The 13,686-nt window shown below is 53.4% G+C and overlaps 1 protein-coding gene across 1 annotated transcript; it reads left to right on the forward strand.

The window, feature by feature from the left end:
• Positions 1-459: 459 nt before the first annotated feature.
• On the forward strand, positions 460-13,663 carry Gprin1 (G protein regulated inducer of neurite outgrowth 1). The gene is made up of 2 exons (XM_021731552.3): positions 460-1,032; positions 9,620-13,663. The coding sequence occupies exon 2, from the start codon at positions 9,662-9,664 to the stop codon at positions 12,677-12,679; it is 3,018 nt and encodes a 1,005-aa protein (XP_021587227.2). The 5' UTR covers positions 460-1,032; positions 9,620-9,661; the 3' UTR covers positions 12,680-13,663.
• Positions 13,664-13,686: the final 23 nt, after the last annotated feature.

A 13,686-nucleotide genomic window follows, 5' to 3' on the forward strand; every position in this document is an offset into this window, starting at 1 on the left:
CACCTCCAGGACAATTACAGTTATTTTCTCTTCGGGGAAATTGAAAGAGCAGGGGAGCACTTCTCTGCCAGGAAACGTAGAGGAGGAGAGCAGCGAATCTTCATGTCTTTGGCAATTCAGATTCAACTTGAAGTCCCTGAACTCCTACTTCGGGCGCCTTCGGCCTTCCAAAACTCCTGAGGTGATTAATGTTAGCCCCATTTTCCAGATGAGGAGACTGAGGCTCAAAGGGGGTGAAATGACTTGCTCAGGAGTATCCAGGAGGAGGAAAACCCAATTTACACAGACCGGAGAGTGGGCGGACACCCTGTTTGGGGAGGATGGCAGAGGGAGAATGAAAGGCTCGTCTCCAGCACCACCACCGCTGGCGTCCCCTCCACCCATAGGAGCGTGGGCAGCGGCGAGACAAAGGGCCGGGGGCGGGGCGGGGGCGGGGGCAGAGAGGCCGGATGTGCGGCCGAGGGGGAGGCGGGAAATTTCCTCTCCGAGGGAGCTTGGAGATCCCGACGACCTGGGTCCCCATGCAGGCGCCGCAGGCCCTCGGACCAGTGGCTGCCGCTCTCGGAGCAGCAATTCCCTCCTCGGTGAAACTACAGAGCGTTCGCGGGGATGCGTTTATTGAGATTTGAGAAGCAACACGCCCCGCCTTCTGCTGGCGCGCAGCAAATGGGCAGCCTCTCCGCCCCTCAGTCTCCGGGTCTGTGAAATGGGAACCCGGAGGAGAAGGGCGGGGCACTCTGGAAGACCCGGCCGACGGTGAGGGGCGGCAGGCGAGGGGCGCCCCTCCCTCCACCCAGCTCCCGTTTCCCCGCCGGCACCGCCCCCTCCCGGGTTCCGAGGCCGCGAGTCGGCCAGCGCGCATGCCCGGGGCGGGGCGCGGGGCGGGAGAGCGGACCGGCTCGGGGGACGGCAGCAAGGAGTCCGCGGGTCCACCCGCTAGCCCGGCCCGAGGCAGCCGAGGCCGTTTGGGCGGCGGCAGCGGCTGGAGCCAGAACGTGGCGCGCCGAAGAGCCGGAGCATCGGCCCCGCGAGGTAAGCGCCCCGCCCGCACTTGCGGTTCCCTCCAAGAGCGCGGCTTTGACCCCTCTGGTTCGCTGGCGGCAGCTCTGCAGCCGCTGTCCAGGGTCCTCAAAGCCCCTCCGCTGGGGGCTCTGGCACCGCGCAAGGCGAGGGACGGGTTGTGTGTTCGCGCGGCTGGGGGCGGCAGGTGTCTGTTTCCAGGCTCCTCGCTGGGGCGGGGCGGGGGCGGGTCCGACATCCTCGGCCCGAACCCCCGAGGGGCCCTGCGGGCCTGGCCGCGGTGCGTGTAGGACTGGAGCCCCGCGTCCGGCCTGGACGCTGCTGGCTGCTTTGTTCCGCACGGCAGTGCGGGAGGGGGCGCTTCCCGCCACCAGGGGGAGGGGGTCCGCCCGCGTTGATTCATCTCCTCCCCAGAGTGAGCTCCGCGGTGCTTGAGTGGCTCCACTGGCACCACTGAGCACACTCGCCGTTGCACACCCAGTGTGGCACACACTCTGGGACACGGTCACACACTGCGTTGGAGATCATCTCATCCCTGGGCCGGGCCACAGGTCCACACACACACCCGCTGTGGCCCTTGGTCATTCCATCAGACTCATACACACAGCCACCTGTGTACCCACCCAATTCACCGAGTGGGAGCTTTGAGTATACACTCAGGCACAGTTAAGCACTCACATTAGCCATCACAGATCACAGCATACTCAACTCGATAATGCCCTGATCACAACACACTCCCAGTCTCCCTACTGTGGTCTGATTGTGCCTGTTCACACCTGCTCATGGTGTCCCTCCTGTACCCCCAGAACCTGGAATAGACGGTCACCCTTGTGAGCACACTCCCTATCATTCCACACACAGGCTTGCTGTGTCTTAGCTTGTTGCTTACCCCACCCAAACTAGCATGCCCCTAAATGCCCATTCTTGCTCTCCTATGGATGGATGGATGCATGGAGGCAGTTTCTAGGGGGGAAAATCCCTTTGGTAGACTCCTTCTCCCCAAGAGCCCCAGGCAGGAGGCTTTGCTGTTCTAAAGGGACTAGTGGACAAGGGGCTGCAGACCATACTCACAGGTACACAAGCTTTTGTCGGTCTTGTTACTATGGGAGGATATGTTTGCAGGTACCTGGCAGCTCTGGTCCTGATTGGGGGTGTAGGGATGGCTCCAGACTGCAAAGAAATCCTAGAGAGAAAGGAGCAGGCTAGCCAAGTCTCTGGGCATTCAATGGGGCTGCTATGCCTTTGAGTGGAACACAAGTGCCTGTGCACAAACCCAGACCAGTCTCCCGTGAGTGAGACCATGAGGCCATGTGGCCATATGTGCATACCCACAGGGTCCAACAGGCCCCCATGATGTGCAAACACACAGGCCATTCTGCACATATGGGTTATATGTACGCACACCAAGCTTTTCTTCAGCATACCTCAGGAGCCAAGTCCTAGCTCCAGATTGGCCTAAGCTTGTACAAATCTCCACAGGCAGTCTGCTCACTCCTTTGCACACCAGGTGAGCCAGCCTATACTCCTACACAGTCATTTCAGCCTTCTACCTCAATTGGGTCACACTCACCTGTTTATGCCCAAGTGTGCAGATCATCTGTTCATCGGGTGTGCATGTTCCCGCAGGTGGGTGTATGTATGCAGGGACATTCTTGCTTCCTCTACTGCATGCTCCATTGTATAGTTGCTGTGAGATCCACGGGATCCAGAGGAGCCTTGGCCTGGTCCCAAGGAACACAAAAGGGTTTTAAGAGCCAAGCATTAGTGTCCCCGATCCTGTCTGATTGGGAAGAACCCAGGCTTTGGCCTCAGACAGAACTGGCTTTGAACGACAGCCTCCTTCCCCCCAATGTGTGCCCTCAGTCGAGTCACTTCTCCTTCTGACTTCAGTGTCCTCATCTGTGGAATGGGGTGATAATGTCCCCCCATGCAATTGGCGTGGGGTCCAGATGATGAACTGGGCCTGAGAGTTCTGGACCCAAGGCTGAGCATAAAGTAGGAAAGTGGTGGTGTTGGGTTCTAGAGGGAGGGAGTGGGGAGGAGGTGGATCCCCAGGCGTAGGGTGCCTCTTGAATTATTGACTGGAGAATACTGAAGATTCCTTCAGAGCCAGGAGGGGCCCAGAAGAACTGGGAGCAGCAGAGCTTCTTGCATTGATCTTTAGCCCCATTCAGACTGGGAAATAGAGGCCCCGAGAGTACAAAAACTCACTCAAAGTCATAGAGCAAGTTAATGGCTAAGCTGGGTCTCTCACCCTGGCCAGGCTCTCTGTTTCTACCCTGGAAGCCACACCCCCCATCCTATTTTAGAGACAAAACTTTGAGCAGGGAACTGGGAATCCAGCCTTTTCCAGGAAGGCTTGCCAAAGGTACATCATACCAGCTGGGCCATGCCTACTTCTCAGAACCTCAGCTTACTTCTCTGAAAAACAGGACAATAGCACCTATCTGACAGGTATGCAAGGTCTGCCTGACTTGTGCGAGGTCACTTCCTGCCTTTACGGCATCCAGTGCAGGGGTCAAAACTTTGATGGCCATAGGTCAGGAGGGTAACCTACATGAAGGGTGAGCTATAAAAAAATAACAGCATGAATTTAGTGATCAGTAGCAACAATCAGCCTCAGTGTCCAGGACACCCTAGGGAGAGGTGAGGATTGCAGCTAATTGGAGAGTGCCTCCCCTGTTGCTATGCAGGAAGCATACTCAGATTGTCAAAATTTAATTTTCCAGGAGATTCTGGAAATCTAATTCTCACATGGAATCTTCTAATTTTTAAATGTTGATTACCTTGCTCCTTTCTTTAAAATTAGCTTTTTAACTTTTTTTTTTCCAAGCCCCGTGGGTCAAACAAGCATGTGGGAAGACCAGATTTTGCTGATTTGCATCTCTGCTGCAGCCCCCTCGTCCCCTCCTGGGAGCACAGCTGGGCTCTGACACGCTGAGTAGATAAAAACAGGCCTTTTATGTACACAGCCCAGCCCTGAAGGGAGCAGAGTCCCACACACCCCTCATCTTCTTTAATTCTCGTAACATCCCTGGGAGAGCAAGGGATGGCTTCTTCAGGATCCCCAGGGAGGAAGAGGGTCTTGCTTGAGGCCACACAGCTGGTAAGTGGTGTGATGTCCAGACTTTTTGCCCAGGTCTCACCCAGGAGGAACTTGTTGGCTGGGCTAGTGTGTGCAGACCCCAGGGCCGAGATATTGGGCTGAAATGAGGCAGTGACCCAGAACACCCCCTTATAGGCTTTCCTGACTACTTGGAGCTGTAGCCTGAGTTTCCCATACACTGGCAGGTAGCTTCTGAACTCCTGCTTCCCAAAGGAGGAAGCCGAGGCGGGTATGGTGAGGCGGGTATGGCAAGCCGATCTTGGCCCTCTCCAGAACCTGGGCCCTTTCTCTTGCCCATCCAGTCACTCTGGCTTATAACCTCCTTCTCCACAGCTGCCAGGATCAGATAGAGTGGCTGTCACAAGCTAGTGACTTTGGGGTCAGAGTTGACCTACAGAAGTGTTTTGGCCTGTGTGATAGTTAAAAAAACGAGACAATGTTAAAAATGTAGAAAATCCAGATTATGACTGTGCTCAATAAATTAGGAGACCTGGCCACCTAGAAGCCACTTTCATTTCCCTGCCTAAAATGCTCCAGGGGGTTCCCAGTACCCTTAGGAGAACCCCTACTTCTCCCCCAAGCCCTGCAAGGCTGGCTGCTGCCGCTTCCCCTGCTTCCAGCTCTACACCCGCCACTCTGGCTTCTTCCCCAATGGCTCAGATGTTAACCTCAGAGAGGCCTTTATTGACCACGTGTCCAAACCGGCTGCCCACTCCTTTGTCTCCACAGCATCTAGTATTTGAAATGATATCACTTGCTTGCTCCTTGTTTGCTGCCCCTTCCTGGTATACCTGCATTGGAACCAGGGACTGTACATCCCTCGCCCACATTATGTTCCAGCACTAAGAACGGGGCCTAGGACGTTGCAGGTGTGCCCAGTAAATGTCGAGCTCAGGGATGGATCTGACCACAGCTGGCAGAACTGAGTTCAGTGGCCCCTTCAGAAGGGACCGATGCCTTCCATTGGCCACAGTCCCCACCACACCCTCGTCTTCCTCACTCTAAGGACGTTGGGAATCTGTCATCATCTCCCTTGTTCTATTGTTTTTCTTAAATTTTTATTTCCACCCATATCACTATCAAAAGGTAAGCCATACAGACGGACCCCATCTATTCAGCTCAAATCTGATCAATCCCTGTGGATCGATGATATTCTAACTCATTTTTATGCTGATGAAAAACACATTCAAAGGAGTCCGGCCAGACCTCTCCGGTGGTTCAGACCTGACTCCCATCTGACTCCTCCATGACCCCCCCATAAGTCCCATAGGTGCCCCAATTCAACTCTTTAAAGCCCAGTGCCCTCTGAAAAACTGTTCTTTCTCCTGGATCCCCATCTTAAGTTCATGTCTCCCACCCCGCCAAGTCTCAAGCTCAAAGCCTGGGGCACCCAGTGGTAACCAGTACTGACTGAATCCCCATCAAGAACCTGAGGTCAAGTCAGGGGCCCAGAGGTGTAAATGAATACATGCAGAGGGACCTGCCTGGTCAGAGGAAGAGCAAGAGGTCAGGAAATCCAACTGGGGGTGGGGGGTGGGGAGAAGGCCCACTAGAGGGTGAAGGATTTAAACTGAGACCTGAAGGTTTAATAAGAAATAACAAGGAAAGGAGGGAGCAAAAGAGTCTCCCAACCGAGGTGTATAGAGGCTGAGCTGGCTCAGGACGTGATGCCGTGGGTGAACCCAAAGAGGCCACCTTGTGTGTGTCTGTGTGGTGTGAATGTGTGTTTGTGTGGTGTGAGTGTGTGTGGTGTGTGTCTGTGTGGTGTGAATATGTGTGTAGTGTGAGTGTGTGTGTGGTGCGTGTCTGTGTGGTGTGAGTGTGCGTGTGTATGTGTGTTTTGGGGGGTGGGAGTAGGTAATGAAAGATAAATCCTAGCAGGTAAGAGGGTACTAGGGGATTAGAACCACACTTTAAAGATAGGCTTGACCCTAAAGACAACAGGGAAGCATTAAAGTTTTCTTTTTTCCCTTGTTTTTAAAAATGGTACAGTCATTCACCACATAACGGCATTCTGGTCAACAATAGACCACATACACAGCAGTGGTCCCATAAGATTATGATGAAGCTGGAAAATTCCTTTTGCCTAGTGACATTGTGTCCGACATCACATCTTAGCACACATTTGTGGTGATGTTGGTGTAAATAAACCTGCGCTGACAGTTGAATAAAATCATAGCACATATAATCATGTACAGTGCATATTTGATTATGATAATAAACAACTATGGTATTGGTTTATGTATTTACTGTACTATATTTTTTATCATTAGAGTATGCTCCTTCTGCTTATAAAAAACAAAAGTTGGCTGTGAAACAGTGGACCATGCTTCACCAGCAGTGGCTTCATACACCTAGAGTGTACTGTGTCTCTTAATTGCATCAAGGGGCCGCATGGAGTATACTCTGTAATATTCATACAATGACCAAATCATCAACAATGCGTTTCTCAGAACACATCCCTGTTGTTTAGCAATGTGTGCCTGTACTGTGAGCACATGTGATCCAGATTCAATCTCAAAGGGGTGTACAACACAACAAAGGTCATCTCTTACACTCAGATTCACCGTCTTTTTTTTTTTTCCCCAATAGTAAAAGGAATAGGATTTGTTTGCACCTGAAGAACAAAAACAGAACTCTTGGAGAGGCAAGAGGGGACCCCAGCAGGGGGTTGCATCCCGTTCTCATTTCCAAGAGGCCATCACCACTAAAAAGCTTTATGGAATTCCTTCCAGAATCGTGTCTGCCCGTTTCCTTGGCTAAACACCTGAGAGTCTAGAAACTATGCTGTCCCCTAGGTCTTTATTCTTCTACATTATCGTGACATCTTTCCTCAACACCCCACGTATATTCTGGTAGCTGCATGGTGTTCCCTGAGTTTGTCCCACATATCATAGAACTGCTTCCTCGTTTTCCTCCACTGCCAGCCATATTCTCAGGCCCCCAGTGCACATTTGTCTATCTATGGTCCCCCTATCTTCAGGACCACCCCTACAGGTGGGTTGATGGCTCAAATGCTATGTACATTGTAAACTTTGACAGAAGTTGACAAATGTCCTTCAAAAAAGATGATAACCAACTTCACTTCCCAACAAGAACCAGAAGAAGCAGGATGTGGTGGCGCACACCTGTCATCTCAGTGGCCTGGGAGGCTGAGGCAGGAGGATCTGAGTTCAAAGCCAGCCTCAGCAATTTATCAAGACCCTGTCTAAAAATAAAATATAAAAAGGGCTGGGGATGTGGCTCAGTGGTTAAACACCCCTGAGTTCAATTCCCCATACCAAAAAAAAAAAAAAAAAAGGAAGCATTTTGAGCCAGAAATAGCACGGTTAGATCTAAATCTCAGCAAAATCATTCAGTCATTCATGTAACTTTTATTAGGAGCTTGCCACTCATTGCTCTTGACTCTGGGATCTATCATTGAGCACAGCAAAGTCTCCACCCTCCTGGGGCTGGCATTCTAATAAGAGGAACACACCATAAACAATAAATAATATATGACACGTACCATGGAGAAAAACTCAGTGGCACTAGGTAGATGGAGAACGCCAGCCAGGGTTGGGGAGGAGGCTGTGTTATACAGTATGGGCCAGGAAAGGCCTCAGGGAGTGGACCATTAGACAAAGGATCTTCAGTGCAAGGGCCCTGAGGCTGGGGAGGAGGGTGTTCAGAGTGTTCAGGGGGCAGTGAGGGAGCCAGTGGGCTTGAAACAGCACTACAAAAAAAGGAGAATGGTAGGAGAAATGGCCAAAAGAGTTAATGGAGCCAGAAAATGTCGGGTCTTAAGAGCTATGGAGAGTTTACTTCTATTTGGCACGAGTAGATACTGCTTAGTTCTGAACAGAAGGATATGATCTGCCTTGGGTTTTACTGACTTCTCTGGCAACTGTGTTGAGAATAAACTGGATGGGAGAAGGAGGAAAGCCAGGGTCGTCCGGATGAGAGATGGTGAGGGTTTAGCCCAGGGCAGTGTTGGGATTCTGTATGTATCTTGAAAGTAGATCAAACTGGATGAACAGGACATGGGGGCCAGGTGCCATGTCGCATGCCCATAATCCCGGCCACTTGGGTGGCTGAGGCAGGAGGATCACTAGTTCAAAACCAGTCTCAGCAACTTAACAAGACCCTAAATAAGCAACTTAGCAAGACCCTGTCTCAAAATAAAGGATAAAAAGGGTTGGGGATGTGGCTCAGTTGTTGAGTACCCCTGAGTTCAATCCCCAGTACAAAAATAAATAAGTAAAATAGGACATGGGGTATGAACGTCAAAGATTCTGGCCTGAGCACTAGGGAGATAGTTTTAGAGCAGGTTTTGGGGGGAATCATGAGCCCTGCTCACTGTAGCTGCTAGTGTATAATGGGACAAAGTCAGTCGTAGCTCCAGTTGCCTGCCAGACCCTCTTCTTGAATGTCCCCCACCTATCACAAACAGCCCATCCAGACGGAGTTCCCTCTTTCCCTAGATCTCCTACCCAGTGCCATTGCCCAGCACCATGCTAACAAATGTCCTGTGGGTCACCCTGGCCACCACCCGCTATAGGGCTGGGGAGGTGCCTCAGTGGTAAACAGCTCTGGGTTCAATCCCTAGTACCAAGAAAAAAAAACAAACAACAAAAAAACGATTGCAGCTGCTCAGGGTCTATTGCTGAGAAGGGACGGCACAAATGAACTAAGGGTTACTCAAATGAAAGACGGAATGAGTGGTGGATGGACCTCCTCACAGATTCTGTCCAGTCCCTCTCCTTCAGTGCAGCCTCCACTCCATTCCAGAGGAATCTTTACACATCTGACTGTGTCCCTTCCTTGACTATAAACCATTCACAGCTCCACAGGGCCTACATAGACATAAACTGGTGGCCTACAGACATGTTTTCTTTGGCCCACATAGTGTTTTGGGTTTTTATTTAAATCCTGAATTAATTAGCATATTTTACATAAAAGTCTGGTTTTTCCCACTTCTCTTAAGACACTGGAAGAACTAGTGCTACGGTTTCATTTCTCCAGGACAGCACTTGGTTCAGGGAGTAGTGGCTTTCCCTTCAGACAGGGCATGATCTCTTGGCCACAGTCCCCACCACTCCCTCTTGTTTTATATCCAACTTGCTTCCCTCACTCAAATGACCTCTATGGCCTCAGAGTTTGTAGCTGTGGCCTACAGAACAAATGTATAGCCTCTGGGTTGCATGAGGTGGGCATGACCATGGTGGGAAGACATTAGGAGAAACTGAAAGGTCAGGCTGTGGCCAAGTTGTGAAGGTCCTTGAATGCCATTTTAAGAAGTCCTATCCAGAGGACCACTGGGTGTGATGAAGCAGGAGAGTGACATGGTTGGGCCTATGCTTTTAGCCCAGGCCCTGTGAAGAGGAGGGGGCCAGACAGGGACAAAGAACCCCGTGAAGAGCTAGGCTGCTAGGAAGAAGGTGAGCAGGAGGGGCTTGGATGGATGCCGTCCCCCTGTCCCCTAAGTCTGAGTCTGCTCTCTCTCTGTTTCAGAACCAGACAGCAGCCTGCATTCAAGCATGGCTATGAGGGCAGATGGGCAGTGCTGAAGACCCAGCCTGGTTCCAGCTGCTTCCGACAGACTCCAGCCCCCACAGTCCCTTCTGCTGCCCACAGGATGGGAGCCTGGGTGCTGGGGGCCCGGCCATGAGGGACTGCTGCCCCTCCCAGCAAAAGGCCAGTCCTGCATGCCTCAGGCACACCCCTGACCAAACCCCAGGCATGGACTCCAGACACAGCAGCCCCAGTGGAGCTGGGGAAGGGGCCTCCTGCTCTGAGGACCCCACTGGGAACTTAGCCTGCCCCTCTGCCACCTGCCTCCCTTCCCAAGAGGAAGCCACCAAGGAGACATTGGGGTTACATGGAGCCTTGATCTCAGGGACACCAGAAACCACTTTGTCTAGGAAGCCAGAGATTGTGTCCTCACTGAAAACTGATCCCACGTCCTCAGAGAACAGAAATCCTGTGTTCCTGGAGAAGAGAGATTTCAATTCTTCAAAGCAGGAAGATTTGGGATCCATAGGAAAGAAAGATGCTGGTTCCACAAGAAAGGCAGAGCCTGTGATGACAGGAAAGGCAGAATCTGCAGCCTCTGGAAAGGGGGATCCTGTGCCTCCTGGAAGGATGGATTACACGACTCCAAGAAAGGAAGATCTTGAATCCTTGGGAAAAGTAGATCCTGTGTGCTCCAGCAAGGTTGACACAGTGTCCCCAAAGGAGGATCCTGGGTCTTTGAGAAAGGTGGATCCTGTTTCCTCAGGCAAAGTGGATCCCATGTTCCCCAAAAAGGAGGAGCCTGAGTGTCATAGAAAAGAGCACCTTGTGTTCTCAGAAAAGGTGGGCTCTGCATCCACAGAAAAGATAGATCCTGGGCCCTCAGGCAAGGTGAATCCTGTATCCTTGAGAAGCACGGATCCCACACCCACAGAAAAATCAGATCCTGGGCTCTTGGGAAAGCTGACTCCAGGGGTATCAGGCAAGACTGAGCCTATATTCTCTGGAATAGGGACTCCTGGGTCCTTGGGAAGGCTGAATCCTACATGCTCAGGGATGGCAGATCCTGCATCTGTGGAAAATGCAGAAATGGTGTCCTTGGCAAAAGAGGACCCTCAGTTCCTGGCAAAGACAGACCCTGCCTCCTCAGGGGAGGGGCATCCTGTGTCTGTGAGAATGACAAAAACAGTGTCTGCTGGCCCAGTGGATCCCATGTTTTCAGGAAAGATAGATCCCACATCTGTGGAAAGTACTGTTCCTGTGTCTCTAGGCAAGATGGATCCAGTTTCCTTGGAAAAGGTGGATCCCATGTCCTCAGGAAAGCCAGAGCCCTTGTCTTCTGGGCAGGCAGAACATGTGTCTATGGGAAAGACAGTAACTGTGTCTTTAGGAAAAGAGGACCTGGTGTCTTCCAGAGGGGTGGATCCCACAACCGAGAGAAACACAAAAATACCATCTTCTGAAAAAGTGAATCCTGCATCTTCAGGCAAGACAGACCCTGCGTCCTCAGGTCCAGGGGACCCCAGGTCCTTGGAAACAGGGGTTCCTCCATGTGCAGTAAAAGCTGAGGCCGTGACTGAGGAAAAAGGAGATTCATGGTCCTTGGAGAAGGCAGGTCCTACAGTCTCAAGGAAAGCTGATCCCCTGGTTTTAGGCAATGTGGACCCTGTGAGCAGGGGAAAGACAGAAACTGCCCCCTCTAGAGAAGTGGACTCCATGTCTTTAGGAAAGTCCCCCATGACTTATAGCAAAACAGGTATGGTGTCCCCTGGGAAAGCAGATCCCATGGACTGTGGTAAAGCAGAAGCCATCCCAGAGGGAAAGGTGGATCCTCCGTCCCTGGAGAAGGGGAATCCTGTGAACTCCACAAAGAAGGAAACCAAGGCCTTGGGGAAAGTTGAGCCCAAGTCTGGGGGCAAGGCAGAAGCAAAGCTCCCTGGGCAAGAGTGTGCCACATCGTCAGAAAAAGCAGAAGGGTTGTTTTTGCAAAAGGAGCAGCCACAGACCTCTGAGAAAGTAGATCTGGGATCCTCAGGAAAAGCAGATCCCATTGTGCCTGGGAACGTGGAGCCTGTGTTTCAGGCCGACTCTGCATCTCCAAGAAAAGCTGAGTCCCCATCCTCTGGAAAGGGGTTTTCCATTCCGAAGAAGACCGAGTCCTCCTCTTCCAGGCAATCAGATGGCAAACCCTGCAGTTCAGCCCCATCTCCCCAAGGTCGTCCTGGGAGCTTGGAGAGCAGTGTGGAGCCAGAGGCCGCCCCCAACGCTAAGACCCCCAGCCTCTGCCAGAAAGACCTGGTGGCCACTGAGGCCGAAAAAAGCCCCCATGCAGAGGCCGCAGCGCCCCAGCCGGGACCACGGACTCGCGACAACTTCACCAAAGCGCCGTCGTGGGACGCAAGCGCCCCGCCACCGCCGCCGCGCGAGGACGCAGGCACACAGGCAGGGGCGCAGGCCTGCGTCTCGGTGGCCGTGAGTCCCATGTCTCCGCAGGACGGCGCGGGCGGCCCGGCTTTCAGCTTCCAGGCAGCGCCTCGAGCGCCCAGCCCCACGCCTAGGCCTCCCTCACGCCGGGACGCAGGCCTGCAGGTGTCGATGGGCGCCGCCGAGACGCGCTCCGTGGCCACTGGGCCCATGACACCTCAGACCGCCGCGCCCCCTGCCGCGCCCCCTGCCGCGCCCCCTGCCTTCCCCGAAGTGCGGGTACGGCCCGGCTCGGCACTCGCGGCCGCCATGGCTCCCCAAGAGGCGGCGGAACCAGTGCGCGACGTGAGCTGGGACGAGAAGGGAATGACGTGGGAGGTGTATGGCGCCGCTATGGAGGTGGAGGTGCTGGGCATGGCCATCCAGAAGCATTTGGAGCGACAAATCGAGGAGCACGGCCGCCAAGGGGCGCCCGCGCCGCCGCCCGCCGCGCGCGCAGGCCCGGGCCGAGCAGGCTCGGTGCGCACCGCAGCCGCTGATGGCGCCGCCAAACGCCCGCCTGGCCTCTTCCGCGCGCTGCTACAGAGTGTGCGCCGGCCGCGGTGCTGCTCGCGGGCAGGACCCACGGCCGAGTGAGCTGCCCCTGTTTTGTACGCCCGGGTTTTCAACCTTCTCAGGCTACTTTCTTGACCCCAGACCCCTAGAAGGTGTCCTCTCGGCGTGCGACAGCCCTCTGAGGGGTGGGCAGCCTCTAGGGGCTTCTCATCCCCTTCTTCCCAGCCCCATTCTGTCCCAAACACACAAATGAAACCCCTTTACTTAGTTCCCTCGTGGCCTTGAGACCACAAACCCATCCCTGCCTCCCATCGTGCCCTCAGCTGCGTTCCCTCCCGATCACACTGGGCTAGCAAGGGGACCTGCTCAGCACCCATACCTCCGGCCCCCTGAGAGCTAAGGCAAGCTCCTGAGATGGCCAGATTAGGTATGTTGAGGTCTCCAGTGGGACCAGATTCCCAGAACTGGGAAAGACTGCATGCAAATCTTGTAAGTGGCCCTCCCTGTGTGCAAGGATCGGTGTGTGAGACCCCCACCCCTAAGCGTGCTGGGCTCTGAATGTGAGACCCTGGAGGTTTCTGAACGAGTGGGCATGTGCTGACCCCCAAGGCTGGGGCATCTCTTGCATGCTGTTGGTGGTCCCTCCCCATCTCCAGTCTCCCCCATCCCCCAACCTTTAGCTCCTTTCCCACCAGGTCACTGGTTCACAATTCCCAGAGAGGCCAAAGGCCAGGAAGGGCACTGGGGATTCAGATGAGAGGGAGAGTTGCAGAAAAGTGAGAGGGTCTCAAACAGGACAGAAGGTCACAGTCAGGCTCATGAAAGGTCTTGGGCCACAGCTGCCTAGGTGGTAGCTGTTCTTGGGTATTGGGGACAGGGTGAAGAGTTCATTCTATAACCACAGTTCACCTTTAAAGGCCACCCTCTTCAGTCCCTTGTCCCCCCTGTGCTGTGAGCCCCCACAAGTCCCTTGTGACCACTCAGTGCCCTCATCCCCACCCCTCCAGCCTCAGTTTTTGGCTACAAACTGTCACAGTATACGTTGGTAATAAAATCTCTCCCCAACCCTTGTCTGCTGTGATTGACTG

This window comes from Ictidomys tridecemlineatus, chromosome 1, assembly GCF_052094955.1.
Source record: "Ictidomys tridecemlineatus isolate mIctTri1 chromosome 1, mIctTri1.hap1, whole genome shotgun sequence".
Lineage (NCBI taxonomy): Eukaryota > Metazoa > Chordata > Mammalia > Rodentia > Sciuridae > Ictidomys > Ictidomys tridecemlineatus.

Coding starts and splice junctions, on each gene's coding strand:
- Gprin1 (XM_021731552.3), top strand. CDS start 9,662: ATGGGCAGTGCTGAAGACCCAGCCTGGTTCCAGCTGCTTCCGACAGAC.